We start from the raw sequence: 22,117 nt of genomic DNA, 5'->3' as shown, positions 1-22,117 counted from the left end.
GATGGTGGATGGTGGCTGATGGCGCATTGCTCTGTTCTAGCAGACAAGCGAATTGCCTTTTTTTTTTATCTTTATCTTTTTCTTTTTCCTGACGTTGAAACCTTTGGTGTGCTTTAAGGATCTTTCCCTGTCTTCCGGCCTCGACCTGGGGCGCACCGGGACTGTTATGATTGCGAAGATACTGCGCAGCCGGGTCTCGGGATGACGATGAGTTTGGCTGTAATTGATTGGAATTTTTTTCATTGCTCTACATCGGATGTTTGCATAATAGGTACAGGATATAGCAAGCCGGTCGACGAAATGAGACTACTCCTAGACGATAGCCTCGGACGATCGTAATTCGAGGCTGCGATGTGATGCATCTCCTGCAGCCGAGATTGGACAGGTCATTGGCCGTAGATATGCCGCTTACTCTACAGAGTAGATACCTTGAGATACCTCCAGATACCTCCAGATACCTCCAGATACCTCCAGATACCTCTAGATACATGGAGATACCGCGAGATCCACGCAGACGCCGCAAGGTTACCGCCGGATTGCGAATGCGTGACGACACCGTACCAGCACCGCATCGGCAGGTAATTTTCCGTAATACCACGATACCAAATTCCAGGATGGCCTCCGTGAAGCCAGGACCTGGAGGAGGCGAGTGTGATGGGCACCGTCAATCCACAATCCAACCCTTTTCACCAGGCCTGTCGGGGGGAGCATCCCTTCCTCCATCTCCATCTAACGGAGAGCCGCGCGACGAAGGCCAGCAGGCGCGGAATGGTCCATACGTCACCGGTCTCGCGACGTCATGACCAGGCACGTGACCGGACCTGGGTCTCGTCCGGTCGACTTTCACTTTCGCCAGCTTTGGATTTAAGTTCCCGTCCTGCCATCCCCCTTCCATCCATCTTCCTTCGTCTTCCCTCTCCCACTTGCCCCCCCAGAATCCCCGTCTTCCTCTCCATTCGCCTTCACAAGCAATTCTTCACCCCCCCCCCAAAATCAACAATGGCTTCTTTCCAGGATCGTGCTCAGCACGCCATAGCTCAGCTTGATAAGGAGGTAAGTTTGTGTGCGTGGTTTTTTTTTTTTTTTGACGAACCAGATCCGAGCCTGTCGGGGCTCTGGGAATCCCTACGTCAAGAGCCTCTAGAGGGATGATCGATTTCTGCATCCAGATTCGATGTTCCCAGGGCCTGAGGTATCGGGATTGGGAAAATTTTCGTGTGGTTCTTTGTTTTGCTGGAGAAGAGGTTCCCTTTTTCTCTCCGAGTCGGCAAAGCGCTTACACCATTTCGTGTTATCATCTAGCTGTCCAAGTACCCCGTCCTCAACAACCTGGAGCGTCAGACCTCCGTCCCCAAGGTCTACGTGATCCTTGGCTTGATCGGAATCTACTTCTTCCTCGTTTTCTTCAACATCGCCGGCGAGTTCTTGGTCAACCTGGCGGGTTTCATCATCCCTGCCTACTACTCTTTGAACGCTCTGTTCACCGCCGGAACTGCGGATGACACGCAGGTGAGTTTGCCAACATTCCCCCTGACCTCTCCGATGGCTTTGACTCTGGTTCTGGTTGCTGACTCGTCTTTTTTTCAGTGGTTGACGGTATGTTCTCGTGATCGTTCCTGCTATCTGTCCCTTGGGCGATGTCTCCGCCGGCGCTTCGGCTGGCCGCTGGCCCCGAGCACGTGATGCGTTGCCGACATGGGATGTTCCAGCCAAGAACCCCGAATTCTGACACGTGAATCTCCTATAGTACTGGGTTGTCTACGCCCTCTTCACCGTCGTTGAGAGTGCCATCAGCGCTCCTTACTGGTTCCGTAAGTGTTCTGCATGCGAGTCCTAAGCGAATAATAATCATTAGCTAATGTCCGACCTCCCAACAGCCTTCTACTACATCTTCAAGTTCGCCCTGGTCCTCTGGATGGCTCTTCCCCAGACCAAGTGAGCCGCCCTCTTCCCCCCTGTCGCCCGATCGCACGCAGGACGATCTTGCTAACCAGACGTTTTCCTTCTTGTAGCGGTGCCCAGGTTGTCTTCCACTCTTTCCTCCAGCCTGTGCTGGGCCGCTTCTTCAACGGCGCCTCCACCTCGGCCAACCTCAGGGCCCAGGCGGCTGATGCCACCAAGTCCGAGTAAAGACCTTGGCCATGGTTTAATACATGGTATCGGCGACGGACTTTTCTGCTGCCGAACCATGAACTGGGTCATTTCTGTTTTTGGTCAAAACGACTTCACGAAGCTATGGAACTTCGTTGATGCAAGCGGATGGATGTGAAGACTTTGTGGTCAAGTTGAGCGATTTTGGAACCATTTTCTCATTTGGTTTTCTCTCTCTCTATTTTTGTTTTGTCATGACTGTTCAGTAGAATTGTATGTGATGTTTGCTGATGTTTGCTGGGGGGAGGATGAAGAACACGGCCCAGCGGTCGTTGTTCTGCCGAGTTGCGGGTATATGCTGTATCTGATGCAATGATGCCTCGTTTGGTAATTGAAGCAACTTTGATAGCGTTTCCACCCGGAAATTCCATAGTCCTTTTTTTGTGCCCTCTTTCCACGAACGTGTTCTTCTTAACACAGGGGGTCGACTCAAAAGACCCTCCAGTAGGTAACCGACAAGATAATAAATAACATACGGAGGTGCAGGCCAAGGCGAGCCTCCCGAGACACAGGATGGGAAATGAACGGACGGATCAACCAGATGGCAGGACTTTGGGGACCTGGGAAAGACGGAGGCGAGGGCAGACCTGGCAGCATGATCCGGCAATGCCCCAGCCCGTCATCCAAATCGGCGTTCAGCCCGCAGCGATCAGTACAAGCCAAGGCGATTTTGCCAGCTATCCGTGCGGGGGTTCAGCACGATGCGGTAGGGGAAGGGGTTGGAATCACTGGTGGTGATGGGAGGGATGTGATCCTTGTCCCGGTTGACCACAGTGAGGATCTTCAGTGCGGCCTTCTGGAGCATATTCTCCATGGCCTTGCGTACCTTGGCGCGTTCTGCATGCGTTGGCGCGTTAGTCGGGTTTCGTGATATGCAAGCACCGTACGGGGGGACGTAGTGCACTCCAAGGGGGGGAGGAGACGGGCGGGATGACGCATTTACCTGATTCAGTCCGCGGCGTGGCAATGGTCACGTCCAGATTCCACACCTCCCAGCATACCTCTTCCTCCCCTTTGCCTGCCAGTCCGCCGAACCACATCCCAGAGCGTCGGCGCTTCTTTTCGTAGAACTCGACGGCGATGCGACCGCGCACTCCGCCGCCGCCCCCGTCAGGGGCGCTGGTGGTGGATGAGGAATGTTGGCGAACCAAGGAGCTGATCCGGGAGTCGATCAGGGTTTCGAGGTCGACATCGTTGATGGCAGGAAGAGTGAAGTCCAGAACATCGAATGTAGTCGGTCGGATCGAGGGGAAGTAGCGGTGGAAGAAGATCAGGTTCAAGACACCTGGGAGGTTCAAGGGAGTGTTAGTCGCTTATCGAGGGGTAAACCAGGGCCACTACGTCACGGGCGCAGAGGACCAAGGCTGAAAGAAAGACAGAGCAAACGCCGAAAAAAAGGGCGAGGAGAGGCAAACGGAGTATGAAGGGGATTAGTATACCTTTGAGCACGTCTCGGACAGTGGTGGTATCCGCAAAGATCTCCAGAAAGTACTCCGGAGGGGTTCTGCGGGGCTCCATCGTGACGGAAGCCGTTCGTTCTAGCAGGAGCAAATCCTAGATGTTCAATGAACCCAACTTTCGGTTGGATGATGTAGAATTGTAGACCGAGAGCGCTCGATGCCAATGAAGCGAGTCGCCTGATAAGGGAAAAAGACTCCCCTGAAGATAGGTGATCAGGGGAGGGGGGAAGGAGGCACCGGATCGGTATGAAGCGGTGGGGGTCCTTGGAATGGATGGGGATATACTCCGACGATAGGCGATATCGGCTTGCTGGCTAAGAGGGAACTAGATGGTCATCATCGGAAGAGCAGCCACGAAGTTCGTCATGGAGGAGGATGCATGATTTCTGGGGAGAAGCTGAAAGAACCGACTCTCGTAGATGATGCGATGAGGAAAAAAGAGAGGGAGAGTCAGTTGATGGCCGGATTTCCCCTTCTGACCCCCCGGAACCCCGTGACTGTCCCGTATGGTATCTGGTATCTGGTATCTGGTATTGGGTATTGGGTATCGGATACTGTATGGTGTATGGTGTATGGTAAAGTAGCCAATACGGTACCGAGATACCTTACACCGTACAAGTACAGTACCTGGGGAGTACCCCCGATGCACATGATGGAGATATAATGTAGTATGTACTCTGGAAACAACGCCCTCCTTCAATCAAAAACCGGAGGACGGAAAGACGATATGCTGCAAAACCCCGGAGCGAATCCCCCACTGCCCAGAACCCCCAAGCCATGCCTGTCGCCAGGGTCGATGACGTTCCGCATTCACGTTGGCCGCTTGTTAACTATCAAGTTTAGCCGAGGCCGCTTCAGCTCCATCGTTCCCCGACCGTCGCTCCATGACCTGTCGTTTCCCCATCTCTTCTCTTCACTTGATTTATCTCCTGGACTTCCTCCCACCAACCCCCCGGCACTGCGATAAAAATTATTCCGGACGATAACCCTATAATGATCCTCGGTTCCGCCTCGGCTTTTTGGAAGATAATCGCCTGATCCCTTCCCCTGCTCCACCATGATCGGTGCTACGAGGCGCTGGTTCCGGCGCAATCGCAAGGGCCTTGCGATCGGGGCTGGCGTGATCGGAGCGGGTTACCTAGCGGGACAATACGTGCTGAACAAGATTTCGGAAGCTCGAGAGCGTATGAGCAGTGATCGAATTGCTCGCGAGAAGTCAGTCGTCTCGTTCTTTCCCCCGTCTTGCCCGTTCGGGTGGTTGGTCGAACAAACGCTGACTTGACATCTATCCCACTCCCAGCCTACGACGGCGCTTCGAACAGAACCAGACTGATTGCACCTACACCATCCTCGCCCTCCTACCAACCGCCGCCGAGGATATCCTAGAGGCCCTCCCCGTGGAAGAATTGACCAAGGAGCTACAGAAGAAACGGGCGGAGAGGCTGGCTCGCCTCAACGGTGGCGAAGCGACCTCGTCGGATCTCAGCTCGGTGGCCCCCAGTCTCCCCGAGGAGGATGGACGCAGCCTGTCCAGTTTCCAGAGCGATGGATTCCTTCGCACTAGTCAACTGGGGGAGTCGACTCTCGAGGGGGATGGTTCGCCGCGGCCGAAGCGGAACAAGACCCAGCTTTGGAACGAGGTGAAGATCACCTGTATGTCATCCTTCCCACCCTTCATAATCATCATATTCGTGTTGCTTTCTAGGAGTGGATGCTCATGACCGTATCACAGCTATCACTAGGTCCTTCACTCTCATCTACACGCTGTCCCTCCTGACCATCTTCACCCGGATTCAACTCAACCTTCTCGGCCGCCGGAACTACCTCTCCAGCGTGATCTCCCTGGCCACACCCGCGAACACGTCGACAATCAGGCTGGAAAACCACGAGGATGACGATCTGACTCAGACCTTGGGGAATGACTTCGAAACCAACCGGAGGTATCTCGCCTTCAGTTGGTGGCTGCTGCACCGGGGTTGGAAGGATTTGATGAACGAGGTGCGAGAGGCCGTCCAGGAAGTGTTTGGCTCGCTGAATCCCCGCGAGGACATTTCGCTGGCACGACTCTCCGAATTGACTCTCCAGGTCCGGAAGAAAGTGGAAGGCCATACGGGCGCGGATCGAAAGTAGGACCCCCCGCCTTTTTGACTGATCGCTGGATCACTGACCGCCCTCTTCCAGATACCGAAAATGGCTGTCCTATTTGCTTCCTCCCTCCGAAGAAGAGGAGGGGCTGCTAGAGGAGTCCGGAGTCCTGGGGGTCGCAGAGCCGTCGACAACACAAACGGCGACGACGCTCCGGCATCTCCTGGATGAGACGGCCGATCTGATTGAATCCCCCAACTTCACCCGCGTCTTGATGCTCCTTAACAACGAGTGCTTCGAGACGCTGATGCAGCAGTGCAGGGCCGATGCATTCAAGGCATCGCCCAACGTGCCCGAAACGACACCGCAGTCGTTCACGTCCGTTGCCACGGTGGTTCCCGTGGCCGGCAGCTCGGAGCCTAAGACGAAGCTGGCCAACGTGCTGGCCGTGATGGCCCGACAGGCCCATGTGATTGGCAACGGCACCACGCCTCCGAACCTGTACCTGGCTGCTATGGAGCAGAACGTCCGCGAGCTAGAAGCGTTTGCGGCCGTGATCTACAGCTCGAACTTTGATTTCGAATTGCTTGGACCCGAGACCAAACTCGGCTCTTTGGAGAAAGAGGGCGACGGGCCGGATACGATAGCCGTGGGGAAGGACGATGAAGGGTCGATGGTCGAGGTCGAGGCCGTTGAAGACTCATCCATTGCGCCAGCCGGCGATGAGTCGGCATTCGAGACGGCGTGGGGGAAAGCGGTCGAGGAGCAGCCATCGAGTGGGCCAGCCACGGAAGCTGGTCGGTAGCCGACAGGGAAGTTTCCCACGTACAGGCGATTTTCCGGATATCTATTCCTTTTTTTTTTTTTCTCTCTTTTTCCCGTGTCATCTTCCTCTCAATTGTTTGGTTTCGAGGGTCTGCATATTGACGGTGTTCTGCCACGGACGACGAGTGTATGATAAATGCAATGCATGTCCATACGATGTAACCTCGGACCCAGGGGCGTCGGCACTAGCGATGGAGAGCCCCACCGAAGAGCCGAACTCGCTGCAGGCGGTGGGTCGGGTTGGCCCGTGTGATGGTTGATCAATCATGAATAATGCATGAGAGGAGTAGGGTAGTACTTTGTACCTGATAGTGAACCGTGATCCTCCGTCTTGTCGTGGCAGGTTCTTAATCTGTAGTCCGGAAGAGGACGGATCTCGGCGCAGGGAGAAAGACGGACGGAAGAAGGAGAAAGAAGGAAGAAGGCGGGATTCCGGTGTGTTCATGTGACCCTGCGATCTGCGGGGGCTGAGGTAAGCAGTTTGCGGGGGAAGCCGACTTTCCGCCGTTTGGCAGTTCTGCAGGTCGACACTTCGGTCGGCCATTCTCATTCTGCCGTTCTTCTGCCCGTCTGCCCGTCTGTCTGTCTGCCGGGGGGAACGGAGGGAGGGAAGACGAACAGAACCACCGGATAAACTCCCGATGCACATCTCCTCCAGACTATCGTGAACACCCACTCGGGGATCGACAAGCCCCGACCCAATCGAGGCCGAGATCGGGGCCGGCGGAAAGTTTGGGTCGCCGCGATCCGTGGATCCAACCAGCCCTCGTCTCCTATCCGTGCGAGCGAAGCTATTGGCGATCTTCGCCGTGTGGAGTCTTTTTCGTTCGTGCTGATTCTTCGGTTGTCTCGCTGACTCTTCCCCTCTCGTCGGGGCCATATATTTTGGTCCGGTGATATTTTTCTCTGCTCCCTCCTCCTGCGCCGGTGACTCTGCCTTTTCACTGCCTTCTTCGCTGCGTGGTGGTTTCGGGTCCACGACGCATCATTCATTGCGAACGACAGTTCCATTCTGACCCAGCTTCCCTTCTTTTCTCCCTCCATAGTTTCCCTAGCAATTGAATTCACCCGGAAGAGAATTTGCGCCGAAAATGGGGCTTTCAGGTTGGTCAAAGTCAAACCCCCAGCATGACGGCAGACCTGGGGCTAACCAGCGGTTTTGCGCAATGAGTAGAGAAGATGCGATTTGCCGACGACAAGGAGGGCGAGGTGCAGACGCAATCGCCGGAACTCCCGCCTCTGACCAAAACCACCGAGCGCCGACTCATGGCCAAGATCGACTGGCATATCATCCCCTGCTTGTGCGTCATGTACTTGCTGGCCTTCCTGGATCGGTACGTACCTCGGGCGCATCCTGCCAGCGCGGCGTTTTGGATCAATTGATGACCCCTGACACCGCCATCGACAGCGTGAACATCAGTAATGCCGCCGTCCTGGGGCTGCGCGAGGACCTGAACATCGTCGACGGAATGAAGTACAACACTGCGCTGACCATCTTCTTCGTCCCATACGTCATCTTTGAGATTCCGTCCAACATCCTGCTGAAGAAGTGGAAACCCCACGTGTGGTGTGCGTATATGATATCCGCGCGGCACAATCGCATGGGCTAACAGGTGGCCCCAGTATCCATGTGTATGTTCTTGTTTGGCTTGGTGATGATCTGCCAGGGCTTGGTGTCCAACTGGGGTGGTCTGATGACGACCCGCTGGTTTCTCGGTATGTGGCTGTCGTATGCTGATGCGTATCGCGATGTGTCGACTAATCAATGTCTTGTCTAGGAATGTTTGAGACGGGCATGTTCCCCGGATGTACGTGTTGATCCTATCCTCTATCCCCCCCCCCCCGCGCCTTCCAGTTCGAACCATGACCGACCATTATCTATAGGCTTCTACCTGCTGGGAATGTGGTATAAGCGCAGCGAGGCGCAAAAGAGATTCAGTTTCTTCTTCAGCTCCACGACCCTCGCCGGTGCCTTCGGTGGCTTGCTGGCCAGTGGACTTGGGAAGATGGAAGGAATCAGGGGGTACAGTGGCTGGCGATGGGTCTTCATCATCGAAGGCCTTCTCACCTGCGTCGTCTCCTTCATCTGGTTCTTCGTCATCCCCGATTTCCCCGAGGACGTCAAATGGCTTACCGAGGAGGAGAGAGAGTTCATTCGGGCGAAACTGGCGCAGGACACCGGTGGTGCTGCCCATGACGCCAAGATCGGATGGCGCGAGGTTTTGGATGTCTTCAAGGACTGTGAGTGATTCGGTCGCTATGACTGTCCCGCCACTGGCAGCCTGGGTTCTGACGGAGACATGCAGACAAGATCTTCATCGGCGGGCTTATGTACTTTGGTCAAATTGTCACGGCCTACGGTCAGTTTTCTCGCCGCTCCCGCGCAGATGGCAAGATCTCGATGCTAACGGATTCGCAGGATACGCCTATTTCGCGCCGTCCATCATCAAGACCTATGGCTACGATGGTATGTGGGTTCCTGCACCGATGGTCCTGCGCCGACTAACCGGCTCCCTTTAGCGATCATGACCCAGTTATACTCGATTCCACCGTGGGCGGCTGCATGGGGCTTTTCCATGGTGGTCGCCGTCCTCTCCGACAGAACGGGGCATCGCTTTGCGTTTACGATCGGACCCATGTTGATTGCCATGGCTGGATTTGGGATCTTATTGAATGTGCACGGAGAGGCCAATCGCAGTATCCAGTACGGCGCCCTGTTCTTGGTCACCAGCGGCTGCTACAGTGCAATGCCGGTGATTGTCTGCTGGTTCGCGATGAATCTGGGTGGCCATCGCCGACGAAGCATCGGAACTGCCTGGCAAGTGGGTTTTGGAAACAGTGAGTGACGGCCTTCTCGTGCCGGTAGACGCCGCTAACGCGAAGAACAGTCGGTGGGATCATCTCGACTTTTGCATTCTTGGAGAAGGATGCGCCAGAGTATCGACCGGGGTTTGTCATCAGTGTCTCGTTCCTCTGCTTTTCGGCGGCCTGCTGCATTGCCTACTTTGCAGCGGTCTGGTATGACAACCGCCGCCGCGACCAGGCGGCGGCCAACGGCACCGTGCCAGAGTACAGTCAGGAGGAGCGAGATCTCTTGGGGGACATGGCCCCCAGCTACCGGTATGCATACTGAGGAGGATGCCCGCAGAGAGGGCGGGATCCGTTCGAAGAGGAAAGAACGGCGTAGAAGAATTAGGGCAGATGAATGTGACGATGGATGATATATAGAACCGGTGTGGATTCCGGGCGACACACAATGAACGAAATTGAAAGCCAAAAAATTCCCCATGAAGCCGAATGTAGACCAATGATGGGAAGCCGGTCGAGTGCAGAAACCCGCGTGATGACATAATGCCCCATCGCTCGGTAAGCCCGCCCGCCGCAGCCAATCAGCGCCGCCGCTGCACTAGCGAGCCCTTAGCGGCGGCCGTGCTGAGTCAGCCGCGACGCACACAAGAAGCTCCGCCGGCGCGCTTCCTCCGTCTTTCTTTCAACCATCTCCCTCATCCTCGCAGAAGTGTGAGTGCCCCTCGCCCGCCCGCCCGCCTGCCTTTGCTTCCTCACTGACTCTTCCACAGTTTCGAACCATCTACGAAGATGAGAGCTAAGTGGAGAAAGAAGCGCGTTCGCCGCCTCAAGCGTAAGAGAAGAAAGATGAGGGCTAGATCGTGAGTCGTCCCCCGGAGTTGCTCGCTCGACACTGCCTAGACGCAATTCGCCTAACACTTGTCTCCCAGGAAATAAATGACTCGCCCCGCTTCATCTCAGCCTTCCATGCCGGAGCTTAAGTTGAACGCTGAACATGACAACTCGACGACGTCACGATGATGATTTTTCCCGTTATTGTTTCGTCCAGTCACTCCAATGAGACCTGCCTGGTCTAATTTCTCCTGTGCCCTCCGGATCGGATTCGGAGCCCGTCGTCCAACAGAAAATCCAATCCCTCGGGTTCTTTCTAACGTTTTCGATTTGATCCTCAGACCAGGCGGTGGAGATGCGCATGTCGTGTCTTGTATTCTCGGAGGGGCGAACGTGTTTGGTGGGGTTGGAGGGGTCGTGGAAAGAAAGTTTCTCAAAAAAACATCACTCCTGTACTATCTGATTGTTTATCCACCGATCCTTTGAGTTTCGCATGGGGACTGGTCAATTAGCTCTTTGCATGGGCTTGTGCGGACGGCTCCTATTGCAGGGTTGCCCGGGCAGGTCCAGAGCCATGAAGAGGTTTACGAGCATTTATCACAATATGAAAAGTTCCTAACGACTCATTTTGAGTGCGACGCAACTGTTTTTGTAGTCTGTAGCATGTATATGACAAGCTCATGGTAGGACCGAGCAACGCCGGCCGTGCTGTGCAGACTGGAGAATGCGACGATCGACCGCACTCGAATTGTCCGCTCCGCGCTTCTCCGCCTTTGAGGCGGTGAAGGAGTTCTGCCGCGCATCAATTTTTTTTGCGTCCGACTTTTCTGCTGCGCCGTCTCTTCTCCGCAACTCAATCGCTGCATTCTCCAATCGACCTTCCCTACCCACACACAATGCCCTCCGATAGAGTGGAAAAGAAGCGCAAGCGCGCCTCGGATCGTCACGAGCGACCCAGCAAGAAGCCGGCTCTCGGCCTGCATGACCTGCCTCCGCTGGCCGCCAGCGTGGTGAATGATGATAGCGAACTGGCTCCGGTCCTGAGTATGCGCCCTTCTCTCTGCCATCCCCAGCTTCGTGAGAAGTTGCCGGACAGTTTCGGCTAACGCCTTTAATAGTCACCACTCCCGGTGTCAATGCTCCTCGAAACATCCGCCTAACACCCTACCTCAAGACCCGCGCCGATGGCCCCGGCCACTCCTCGACCCGCAACAAGGGCATTACGTCGAGCGAACTGCTGCTGCAGACCTCCGAACACCCGAAAATGGACTTTGTGGGCCGCGAAGCCAACGACGATGCCGACTCGCAGGTGAAGCATTACGTGGCCGTGGTGGATCCGCAAAAGCAAACTTGGCAGTTCATCGAGGCCCGCAAGGTCACTCTGCGAGGTGCCGTGAGGTCGACGAAACATGTGGCCGAGGAAGAGGAGGAGGAGAGTGAGGATGAAGAAGCGGTTAGTTGCTCCCCATATATTCGTATATCCGGCTCCCATGCCCCCGGCAGGAGGCCCCATCCTGGCAACCGACTGTTGGCTGACTCTCATTTCGGTGACAGAAAACCATGCGTGCTCAGCGCACCGAACTCACCAATACCTTCGGTACCAAACAATCCCGCAAGGCCGCTCAGTCTATGGCCGAAAACGCCCAGCTATCCAGTGTCCCCGCCGGCGCTTCGTCCGCCGCGGAGTCCGCCATTCTCTCTGCGATGCCCGCCGACTCCGCCGCCGACCTCGCCTCCAAGTCTGCCGCCGTGCAGGCCCAGATCCAGGCCGCCAAACCGCTGCCCCAGGCCAACCTGGAGGCTTCGCACCCCTCGGACGTCTACCCTATCGAGAATCTCGTCCCCGGAGGCATGGCCACCCTGCGCCAACTGCCTGGTGTCAAGGAGTGGCAGGATACGGTGGCTGCCGGCCTCAGTGTGGTCACCACCTCTCGTTACGTGTCACGCCGACTCGATGCCGTCGTCAGCTCCGGCAACGTCGCCCAAATCCAGGTGCTGCGCTTCATCTTCTTGCTGCTGGAGTTCGCCCGCTCGCTGCGCTCCGGCCGCGACCCCAAGGCCTCCGGCCCCGGCGGCAAACGCCTGCCGTCGCGCGACGATCTCCGCCGCATTCTCTCCTCCTCCACCGGTGCCGCCGCCGCTTCCTCCAACACGTCGTCGTCGTCGTCCACCGAGGCCCTGCCGGAAACGGTCATCGACGCCGTGCGTCGCAAGTTCGCGCCCCAGGGGACCTCGCTCTCCAAGAACGACATCACCCTCCTGCACACGACCATCTGCGCGCTGTCGCTGCACATCCCGCCCCAGCCGGCCAAGGACGGCGGCTCCAGCTCGCAGGGCGGCAACTCGCCCAACGAGCTGGCCACCGACCCCTCGGATCTGCGTGACGACCTGCGTGTCGATAACCCCATCATCCAGCACTACTTCCGCGAGCTGGGCTGCCGCATCGACAAGCCGCGCGAGACCGAGTTCGCCAAATGGAACATCAAGGGCGGCAAGGCCGAGGCCGCCGCGCGTCGCGTTGCCCGTCTCAGGGTCCCCTTTGAATTCCCCAAGACGTCTCGTGGCGGTAAACGGTGATCGAACACTCTTTTTTCGGTGTTTGGAAATGAGAAGACGTAAAAATCATTGAAGGGGAGGGGTGGAAGCAGGGAAGAAAAATGTCTTGATTTGTTGCACGGCCACTTTTTTTTTGGCACCCGGGCGTTGGGAGAACCCTTTTGTTCTTAACGTATGTAACTCCATTGAATGATGTATGCGTATACATCCTGTGAATAGAATGTAGCGAGCTGAATTGCACACCCATCATTATACATCTTTTATCCATGCCATGAACAAGGGCAGCTAGATGGACAAGATCATACGACTACTGCAAAGGGAACTAATGAACTACAAGCAAATTACGCAGCGATAGAGAACAGGAGCCAGAATGTGTGTGTGTGTGTGTGTGTGTGTGACCAGACATCGTCATAATAATCGACGTCAAGGAATAAATAGCTTTGATTTGAAAATAGAACCCAAAACATGGTAAAGACAGGCCGGTTCTTTAGGGAGAAAAAGAGTCATAGAGCTAAGGTCCAAAAACAAAAATCAAACGACACTTGGGGGACCAGACAGGTGTTGGTCGTCACTTAAGCCGCGACTCCGACGGGGATCGAAGTAGAAGCCGCCAGAGGCCGGGCAGACTTGGTCGTCTGCATGTGGGGAGCCAGCAACCGCGCCGCTTCTTCGCGGAACTCACGGTTGACGGCCGCCTCGACGGTCTCGCCGGCCTTCAGTCCCAGCTGCGCGTCCTCCCAGATGGGCTGGTTGGCGGCTTCGGCGCCTTCCACGCCCACGCCGACGAATCCGCCCTGCGCTTCCCAATCGCTGGCACGCTTGATGCCCAGGTCGTTCCAGACGGCCTGGACGGCCTGCACCAGGTGGTTGCGATGCTCTTTGACGTGGCCCGGGGTGGGGGTGATGCGCAGCCGTTCCTCGCCGCGAGGCACGGTCGGGTAGTTGATGGCCTGCACGTAGATGCCGTGCTCCTCCAGCAGCTTGTCGGACGCCTGCTTGGCGACCTCGGCGTCTCCGACGAGGAGGGGCACGATGTGCGACGGGTTGGGGATCACGGGGATGTCCAGCTCCTGGAAAGCGGCCTTGACGGCGCGAGTGTGCAGTTGCTGCAGGACACGGTCCCGCTTGTGCTGGGACTGGTACTGGATGGCCGTGTCGGCGCCAGCCATGGTGGCGGGCGGCAACGACGTGGTGAAGATGAAGCCGGGGGCAAGTGAGCGGATGGTGTCGACCATGGCCGCCGAACCGGCGATGTAGCCACCGACACAGCCATACGCCTTGCCCAGCGTGCCCGTGATGATGTCAATGCGGTCCATCACGCTGCCCTTGGTGCTGCGAGGATTGGCGGTATCCTGGGAAGCGTAGACATCGTAGTCGAGGTGCTCGGCAACACCCGCGCCGTGAGGACCGTACATGCCCACGGCGTGGACCTCGTCCAGGAAGGTGATGGCACCATACTTGTCCGCCAGGTCACAGATCTGTTCGATGGGAGCGATCGATCCGCACATGCTGTAGACGGATTCGAAGGCAATGATCTTGGGAACATGCAGAGGGAGGGAGGCTAGCTTGGTTTCCAAATCGACCAGATCGTTGTGCTTGAAAACCATCTTCTTCGCGCCCGAGTGGCGGATGCCCTGAATCATGGACGCATGGTTGAGGCTGTCGGACAGAATCACGCAGTCCGGCATCTTACTGCCCAGGGTCGCCAGGGTGGCATCGTTGGCCACAAAGCAGGAGCTGAAAACCAGAGCGGATTCCTTGTCGTGCAGTTTGGCGAGCGTGCTCTCAAGGCCCACGGCGTGCTGATTATGTCCGGAAATGTTCCGAGTGCCGCCAGCTCCGGCGCCGTAGGTATCGAGAGTCCGATGCATCGAGTTCAGCACTTCACGATTGCGTCCCATGCCGAGGTAGTCATTGGAGCACCACACGGTCACGCGCTCTTCTTGCGAGGCCGTGTGGGCCCGGGGGAACTCCTGCGCCAGGCGATTGATGTTGTTGAAGTAGCGATATGATTTGTCCTTGTGTTTCTTGTCCAATTCGGTGCGGTAGAAGGCATTGTAGTCGAAAGGCGCGGTCGCCGGGGCCTCGGGGCGGGGCCCGGAAACCGCGGCGGGGGCAAAGCCGGGGCGGCGTTCAACTCGAGACAAGTTGGGATGGCCTGATAGAGCAATCCATTCCGATCAGTACATGAAATTCCCCCCCCCCCCCCCGGATATATCAAGACACCAGTCAAGTCTACTCACCTCTCTGAGAATCCTTCAAGACGTCGGGGCTCAGATTGGCGCCATTGCCGCTGGTCGAGTGCAAGTCTCGTCGGGGAGCCGTCGGGCGGAGGTACTTGCTGTTGGCCGTGACACCGGCGGCAGAGGAGGTGAATCTCTTAGTGCCGGCCATGCGGGCACTCTGAACGGCCAGGGCCTTGCTCATGACGGGGCAGCGACGAGCCAGGACCTGGAGGTTGGACATGGTCCCACCGCCGGGGCTGGTGCTGGGGCGGGTTGCGGTGGATAGAGACCGCAAAGTGGCGGCGGAAGTGCGCTTGAGAAAAGGGCACATGGCCCGGGATTGCTGGAGGAGAGACTCCATGGAGAGCGAGGGAGTGCGTGAAACCAGGAGGAGAGACGCCAGGAGAGTCGGAGAGTGACAGGCGGGAAAAGGGGGAAGGAGGAGCAGATGGGAGAAGAAGAGGAAGAGAAAAAAGTGATCCGGTGCGGCCAGGCTCGTATGGAATTAATTGATTGGGGAGGGGGGCTGAGTCAGCGGCCTCTCGGGCGAAGCCTCGTCGGCTGACGTTCGGCGCCGCTCTGATTGGCCGGTCGCGGGGGGTGGCGGTGACTCTTCCATTCCTGGAATGGAAGGTTACCTTCAGGTTACCTTCCAAGTTGTAAAGTTACCGGGCTTCCATGAGAACCGGTACGGAAGCCCGGTAAGTTACCAGAGCCCTGGCCTCAGGCTGTCAGGCTCCTGCCGCCCCCGGCAGTTCCGCGTAACTTTCGGTCTCGGCGTGACCGGCTCACTTGCCGCGGCTGCACGCTTACATCTGATGGCGGAGAACATTGCCCGATTGAGCGACTCGATGGCATGGAATTAATAATGGGGTTTGTTGATACACACGAGAACTGAGGGCAGCTCCCAGGGAGAAAGAAAGAATAAAGATGGTAGAACATCAATAACAAACATTCAAACACACAGAAGAAAAGAAAAGAAAAAAAAAAAAAAAAAAAAAGAATCAAATCACCACAGCTGCAAATAACGCCCCAACCGTCGTCTTTTTGGTACATCATCTATGCGAATGTATGTCAACTGGGTCCCAACCCGCCGTCACCATCGATCAGACGTAATCGTTCCTTCGTAGTTTTGGCTCGTTTGGACGTGCCTTTCCCCGATCCGCGTCCGCGACCACCGCGCTTGGCCACCGGCGTCGTCGACGGCGTTCCCACGTTCTCCGCCGTCGACACCGGTGTCGCCGCCCCGGACGGCTTGCCACTGGCATTCGCGCTGGCATCGTCGAAATTGCCTTCGCCTGTCGAGTTTCATGAGAGGTTAGCATCATCCGTCTAGAATTTCGGTCGGGAGTTTGGGGGGGGAGACAAGGCCACGCACCTTCATGATACATATCATCCAGCGTGATGTCGCGTTTCTTCTTCTGCGCCGCCTTCTTGCCGCCTTTACTGGACCCGAACACCTCGCCGCGGTCCGCCGCCTCCTTCTCCTTCTGCTCGATCAGCTCCGCCTGCTCGTCGTCCGCCAGCCACAAGGCAATGTCCTTGGTGCGGCTCTCCCGGTTGCGCGTGTTGAAGTCCACGCCGCCGGCGGCTCCTCCCGAGATGACCACCCGCTGGACCTCTTCCTTCTGCAGCGCACGCTTGCGGATGCGCTCTTCGATCGTCCCCCGCGTGATGAGCCGGTACACCGTCACCTGCCGCGTCTGGCCGAGACGGTGCGCTCGATCCATCGCCTGCGAGTCAATCGTGGGGTTCCAGTCCGAATCGTAGAAGATGACCGTGTCGGCGGCCGTCAGGTTGATACCCAGTCCACCCGCACGCGTGGACAGAAGAAAGACGAAGATCTCCGGTCGCTGCTGGAAATCGGCCACCGTGTCGCGACGATCCTCCAGTTTGGTGCTTCCGTCCAGCCGGCAGTACTTGTAGTTGCGGTAGGTTAGATATTCCTCCATCAGATCGATCATCCGCGTCATCTGGAAATACAGCAGCACCCGGTGCCCGCCCGCCTTCAGCTCGCGTAGCAGCTCGTCCAGCTTGGCCAGCTTGCCCGAATCGGTGACGAACCGCCGCATGGAAGGCACCTCGATGTGCGTGTACCGTCCCTTGGTCGAGATCGGGTCCGGCAGCATAGGGGCAGGGGAGTAAGGAACCGGATCGACCTTCTTCTCCAAGATCTGTAGATCCAACTGCTTCGAGGACGTCGGGAGCAGAGCATGGCGCACGGGCACGTTGAACAGACTGTCCCTCATCTCGACCAGAGAGCCTCGGCTGGAGGCCGCAAGAGTGACGGGGGGCGCCGAAGCCGCCGGACTCACGCAGGGTTCGATGACGTTCAGCCCCTCCCGCTCGAACGTCGACTGCGAAACGGTCATGAGGTCCCGCATGTAGCCCTCCGTAGTGATGTCGTGCACGGCACGGCGGTCATTGCGCTGAACAATGTTGAACATGGTATGGGGCAGCGCCGACGCCGCCGTTTCGTCGCGATCTTCGTCGTAGATCACGTTCAGGCGGGACAACCGGTTCGTCAGGCCACGGCGCCGGGTTGCACGCTCGAAGACCCCGAGATGTGACTGCTCGTAAGCTTCCCCGATCGACGTGTCCACAAAGCGCAAGAAGGAAAAGGCACCGTCGCCATTGGCGCTTTGCTTGATATTATCGGGCGCAAATATATTCATCAAGTGATCCAGATACTTGCCGCGGAAGCCTGCCTGCGTGTTGTCCGGCCCGGCCACGTCGACCCGGCCACTCGAACCGCACAGAAGGCGCGGAAGAGGGTATTCAATCAGGTTGCGGGTTGAGTAGGCGACGTCGACATTTTGCCCTTCCCGCACAAACGAGGCGGTTTCCGCAAAATGCGCCAGAGAGAAGGGCGACTTCGTCTCGGCTCGTTCGAAGAGGTCGGGGTGATTGCAGACTTTCCGGAACTGCATGACGAGGTTCATCAAGGTCGTGCTGTCGGCCTCGTCGCCAATGGCCGCCTTCTCGATTAGATCCATGATACTCACGCGGTTGCGCAGGTTGGTATAGTAGGCCCGCTGGCGGTAGGTAAGGTCGCAGAAGATATCCTTCTCCACCTTGTCTCCGAGCTCCTGCTGAACATGCTTCTTGACACGACGAAGCATGAAGGGCTTCAGAATCATATGCAGACGCTTGAGTTGGTCCTCGTTGAGCTTCGTGTTACTTTGCGCATGAGACTCGATATCCTTCGAGAACCATTCGCTGAATTCGTCATGTGAATCAAAGAGGGTCGGCATGATAAAATGGAGAAGAGCCCACAGCTCCTGCATGTTATTTTGAATGGGTGTACCCGTGAGCAGAAGACGATTCCGACAGTGGAAACCCAAGAGGTTCTTCCACCGTGAGCTTTGCGACGATTTGATGGCCTGGGCTTCGTCGAGAATCATGTACTGCCACTTGACCTTCTGGAAATACTGGGCATCGAGAACCACCAGCTGGTACGAGGTCACCAGAACATGGAATTCCGATTCCTTGGTGTAGGTGATGTGCTTCCGGTCCCAGAACTTGCGGAGAATCTTGCGGTCCTTGGCCGAACCCCAGTAAGGCAGGACCTTAATGTCGGGGACGAATTTAGTGATCTCCTGCTGCCAGTTGTGCAGAGTAGATGCGGGCGCAATGACCAAAAACGGGCCCCAGATGTTGTGGACCTCGGCCAGGTAGGCCATGACAGAAATCGACTGGATAGTTTTACCAAGACCCATCTCATCTGCCAGAATGCCGTTGATACCCTGTTCGTAGAGGTTGACCAGCCAGTTCAGGCCCTTCAGCTGATACTCTTTGAGTTTCGCGGTCAACATCGACGGCTGAGAGATCTCGATATCGCCCAAGCTGGTTGGGTTCTGGAAGTTCAGTTCACCCTCGTCCATGGCCGCCATCGGGTCGTCCTGGTTCGCATTGTTGAAAGCGCGCGCTCGGTCTTGGGCCTGCTGGACCGCATTCTGCGCGTTGGCCATGGCAGCCTGCTGCAGCGCCGTTTCATCTTCGGCGTCAAAGTCCAGGTCTTCGAAATTGGTGACTTTGGCGCCCACGTCGTCGATGCCTTTGTCGGGCTGGGCAGTCTCGTCCCCGCCCTCCATAGCCGTGTCCCCGGCTTCATCGCCCTCGGCGCCCTTGATCTTTCGACCGATAAAGTGGGAGTAGAGTTCGGTTTGGGAGATCAGGAAGTTGAGCTTACGCCTCTGGCGGTTGGCTTCGCGCTCGGCTTCTGCCTTCTTGGCCGATTCGATTTCTTGTTTCTCGGCCAAGCGACGCATGTCCCGCTCCTCACGTTCGTTCCGCTTCCAGAACGACATCATCTCACGCATCGTGCGTTTGGCGCGAGCTTGTGTATCCTTCATGCTCTTATTGGTCCGTTCTTGCCACTTGCGAGATTGCTTGCTGGCCAGCTGAGCCGTTTTGCGTAGGTTCTCCTGGCGCGTGCTGAGCGAGAGTGCCTTGATGCGGTAGACCTTAGGAATATCTTTGCGGGCGATGTCTCGCCAGATCTGCTCGTAGATCTGATTGTAACCCTTGGTCTCGAAGGCGGACAGAGGAGTGGGCGTGGCCTCCTTGGAACGACTGCCCTTAGTTTCCTTCTTGAGGGATTCTTTCCGGGGATCATCCTTAGGGGCGATTGGCAGAAGCTCTTCGTTCTCCATGGCGGCATAGGCGGCTTCCGCGGCATCTTTCTCGGCCTGTTTTTGTTCCTTGGACTTTTTGGGACGCGTAACGGGGCCACCACGTCCAGACTTGCGTCGAGACGGGGAGCGGCCGATGTGAAAGGAGCTGGTCGTGCCGCCTTCCAGGTTTGGAGCCAACGGCGTGACTTCGCCGATCTCTTCGGGCGCCGTGACGCCGTCCAGGGCTCGTTTGGTGATCTTGATCTTGCGCTGAGCCCGTTCGGCCTCGCGGAGAAACTTCGCTTTTTCGGCAGAGTCTTGGGCCTTGTTTGCCTTGCGCTCCGCCTCGATCTTCTTCTGCATCTCCAGGCGCACCGTGTTCTCTCGGCGTCGCTTCCGTTGCATGTCCTTTTTGCGCTCCTTTTCGTCCTGAATTTCTTTCGCCTGCACCTCAGCGATGACGGAGGATTCATTCGCCACCCTGAAGCGATCCATACCAGCGGAGGCTTGCTTTTCAAATGTTTTCCCGAGTTTTATCAAGAAGTCATTTCGGCGGCGCTGGAATTGGTGTCAGAAATAAATCCCTTATAGATCAGGACGATAATTACCTTGCGCCTGACACTCTCGGCCTTCTCTGCGTTGATGGCTCTTTTCTTGCCCCGAGCTTCGTAACGTTCCAGCTCCCCCTCAAAGCCTGGTCCTTCGACGTCACTTTTGTCGGCATTGTCAATCTCAGCCATCAGCTTATTGACAGCCTCGTTATCACGTTCGGAAAGCATTTTTCGCGTCGGGGCGGCACGGGTTGGGAGGCCGTTGGCGTTAGTTGGAGTCGAGTCCGTCGGCTCTAATTCTCCCGTCCGAAGACGCCTCTCAGTGCTGCTAAGTCCTTTGTCTGCTTTGATTGAAGAAAAGCTGGGCGCGAAATCCGGCTCCTGTTCCTTGACCCTTGGATGGGATATTGCGGCCGTAATGGGCACAGGTGAGCGGGCTTTGAGAACTGGCTCAGACGTCATCGGTACAGGGGCAGTTGTTTCAAGGGGAGGAGATGGTCTCTTCGGAGGCGCTTCCTCGGCCGGTCCAGAAAGAATGCTTGCGAAAGACATGGGATCTGCCGCTCGAGTCGGTTTCTGATGGGAAGAAAGGGGTGTTCAATTAGCTCGGTCAGGGCAAGGGGGAGATCAATTCGGATCACATGACGAAAGAGATCCAGAGACCAAAAAGAAAAAGAAGGAAGGAAAGAAAGAAGACATACAGCTTCCTTAAGGGGCGAGGATGGTCTCGGCTCCCGCGGCATTGACGAATAGCTGTGGTTCCCCATGGCGTAAGGTGAGGAGGCCGCCTCCTTCTTGGGGGATAAATGTGGATGACTCTCCGGGCGACCCGAAGGGTGGGGGTGAGATGGACTCGACTGGTTGTAAGGCGAAGCCCCGTTTCCCGATAGAACAGATCCTGAGTACGGTCGGGGCAGAAATTGGGGTGGTGCGCCGGCCGATGAATGTGGTTGATACTGTGAAGAAGGGTCGGAGGGATGGGGCGCAGGCGCGTTACCCTTCAAAGGCGGGAGTGCGGCGGGTAGCGGAGACGAGGCATGGGAGTAGTGAGGGCTCCTCGATAGGGAAGATTGAGGCGGAAAGGCGGGAGGTGTCTGGGGAGGGTGTTGCTGGTATTGGTCATTGTTGGGGTAGAAAGGGCGGTTCTTGCTGGGAGGCGAATAGGCGGGATAACGAGATTGCTGGGAAGGGGACTGGGGATTGTACGGCGGAGCCCCCGTCATGATGGCCGTGGAGCGCGACGGCGATGATTGAATCGATGGCCAACGTCGAGAAGGGGCGAACGGACGGGGGTCAGGTGAATCTGAACCGGCACGATAGGCGACCGCTCTCCATGCGCCCAAGCGACCTTAACGAGTCGGCGATACCGCGTTGGTCCACCCGAGATGCTCCCTAAGAGACCAACGTATTAATTCGGGGAACCCTATTCCGAGGTGGTCGAGACAGAGGACGAAGAAACAGGAGACAGGACGACAGGGAACCGTCGTCTCGGATGGGGGAGGGTGGATTCTCCGGCCGATCTGCAAGGCCAGCTGATTTTGAGGACGTCGGTACGTACTTTGTATCGATTGCCCTGATCTCGCACGTTGTGTTTGGACGACGAACCGAACAACCGGTTGGCGGGCCAGCTATTGCGGCACGGCGAAGAAAGGATGCGCCGGGCAGGTCGCGTGAAGGAGGCCCACGAAGCGGTCGGGTTTGGTTCGGACGGATTGGACAAGGCAAGGACAGGACAAACGAGACGGTTGGGAGAGGAATCAGGAGCTAAAACGGTGTGGTTCGGATGAAGCAGATGAGAGGATGATGGGAGTAGAGATGCCAGGAGGGGGGAGGGAGAAGGAAGGAAAGAGGAGGGGAGAGAACGGGCGGATGGTCCAGCAAGACAGGGAAAAGGAAAGGAAGGAAAAGGGACGAGCCGGACGGAGAGAGGAGAAGACCAGAACGAGGAAGAAAGAGAGAGCGAAAGACTGCGGATGGCGATGGCGATGGCGGAGTGGCCCGTTTCCGTC

The 22,117-nt window shown here is 56.8% G+C and overlaps 8 protein-coding genes across 8 annotated transcripts; 5 read left to right on the top strand and 3 right to left on the bottom strand.

Moving 5' to 3' along the window:
* Positions 1 to 999: 999 nt before the first annotated feature.
* yop1 (putative membrane biogenesis protein (Yop1)) lies at positions 1,000 to 2,130 on the top strand (the record flags this gene model as incomplete). Its single annotated transcript, XM_024843886.1, has 6 exons — positions 1,000 to 1,053; positions 1,303 to 1,509; positions 1,588 to 1,596; positions 1,748 to 1,811; positions 1,878 to 1,935; positions 2,013 to 2,130. The coding sequence occupies 6 exons, from the start codon at positions 1,000 to 1,002 to the stop codon at positions 2,128 to 2,130; spliced, it is 510 nt and encodes a 169-aa protein (XP_024707156.1).
* Positions 2,131 to 2,501: 371 nt separating this feature from the next.
* On the bottom strand, positions 2,502 to 3,797 carry P170DRAFT_91694 (autophagy-related protein 101). The gene is made up of 3 exons (XM_024855430.1): positions 3,591 to 3,797; positions 3,095 to 3,436; positions 2,502 to 2,988 (listed from the first exon to the last, which is right to left on the bottom strand). The coding sequence occupies exons 1-3, from the start codon at positions 3,667 to 3,669 to the stop codon at positions 2,801 to 2,803; spliced, it is 609 nt and encodes a 202-aa protein (XP_024707155.1). The 5' UTR covers positions 3,670 to 3,797; the 3' UTR covers positions 2,502 to 2,800.
* Positions 3,798 to 4,328: 531 nt separating this feature from the next.
* Positions 4,329 to 6,501, top strand: P170DRAFT_401478 (peroxisomal biogenesis factor 3; the record flags this gene model as incomplete). Its single annotated transcript, XM_024846370.1, has 4 exons — positions 4,329 to 4,826; positions 4,912 to 5,264; positions 5,344 to 5,737; positions 5,793 to 6,501. The coding sequence occupies exons 1-4, from the start codon at positions 4,669 to 4,671 to the stop codon at positions 6,499 to 6,501; spliced, it is 1,614 nt and encodes a 537-aa protein (XP_024707154.1). The 5' UTR covers positions 4,329 to 4,668.
* An 878-nt stretch (positions 6,502 to 7,379) lies between these two features.
* Positions 7,380 to 9,793, top strand: P170DRAFT_433732 (putative MFS transporter). The gene is made up of 10 exons (XM_024848564.1): positions 7,380 to 7,625; positions 7,696 to 7,855; positions 7,930 to 8,090; positions 8,145 to 8,237; positions 8,300 to 8,329; positions 8,406 to 8,762; positions 8,828 to 8,881; positions 8,941 to 8,988; positions 9,042 to 9,359; positions 9,410 to 9,793. Exons 1-10 carry the CDS (start codon positions 7,613 to 7,615, stop codon positions 9,652 to 9,654), a joined length of 1,479 nt encoding a protein of 492 aa, XP_024707153.1. The 5' UTR covers positions 7,380 to 7,612; the 3' UTR covers positions 9,655 to 9,793.
* A 79-nt stretch (positions 9,794 to 9,872) lies between these two features.
* On the top strand, positions 9,873 to 10,129 carry P170DRAFT_471775 (uncharacterized protein; the record flags this gene model as incomplete). The annotated part of the gene is made up of 2 exons (XM_024852869.1): positions 9,873 to 10,040; positions 10,100 to 10,129. 2 exons carry the CDS (start codon positions 9,873 to 9,875, stop codon positions 10,127 to 10,129), a joined length of 198 nt encoding a protein of 65 aa, XP_024707152.1.
* An 892-nt stretch (positions 10,130 to 11,021) lies between these two features.
* Positions 11,022 to 12,936, top strand: P170DRAFT_433731 (DNA-directed RNA polymerase I subunit RPA49). The gene is made up of 3 exons (XM_024848563.1): positions 11,022 to 11,204; positions 11,279 to 11,613; positions 11,715 to 12,936. Exons 1-3 carry the CDS (start codon positions 11,057 to 11,059, stop codon positions 12,735 to 12,737), a joined length of 1,506 nt encoding a protein of 501 aa, XP_024707151.1. The 5' UTR covers positions 11,022 to 11,056; the 3' UTR covers positions 12,738 to 12,936.
* A 145-nt stretch (positions 12,937 to 13,081) lies between these two features.
* On the bottom strand, positions 13,082 to 15,634 carry hemA (5-aminolevulinic acid synthase HemA). The gene is made up of 2 exons (XM_024852075.1): positions 14,960 to 15,634; positions 13,082 to 14,874 (listed from the first exon to the last, which is right to left on the bottom strand). Exons 1-2 carry the CDS (start codon positions 15,300 to 15,302, stop codon positions 13,289 to 13,291), a joined length of 1,929 nt encoding a protein of 642 aa, XP_024707150.1. The 5' UTR covers positions 15,303 to 15,634; the 3' UTR covers positions 13,082 to 13,288.
* A 381-nt stretch (positions 15,635 to 16,015) lies between these two features.
* On the bottom strand, positions 16,016 to 21,331 carry ino80 (chromatin-remodeling ATPase INO80; the record flags this gene model as incomplete). The annotated part of the gene is made up of 4 exons (XM_024843777.1): positions 16,016 to 16,239; positions 16,320 to 20,115; positions 20,166 to 20,684; positions 20,810 to 21,331. The coding sequence occupies 4 exons, from the start codon at positions 21,329 to 21,331 to the stop codon at positions 16,016 to 16,018; spliced, it is 5,061 nt and encodes a 1,686-aa protein (XP_024707149.1).
* Positions 21,332 to 22,117: the final 786 nt, after the last annotated feature.

The sequence above is a fragment of the Aspergillus steynii genome (assembly GCF_002849105.1).
Source record: "Aspergillus steynii IBT 23096 chromosome Unknown P170scaffold_2, whole genome shotgun sequence".
NCBI lineage: Eukaryota > Fungi > Ascomycota > Eurotiomycetes > Eurotiales > Aspergillaceae > Aspergillus > Aspergillus steynii.
The sequence above is the reverse complement of the archived record's forward strand: the minus strand, read 5'-3'. Positions and strand labels throughout refer to the sequence as shown.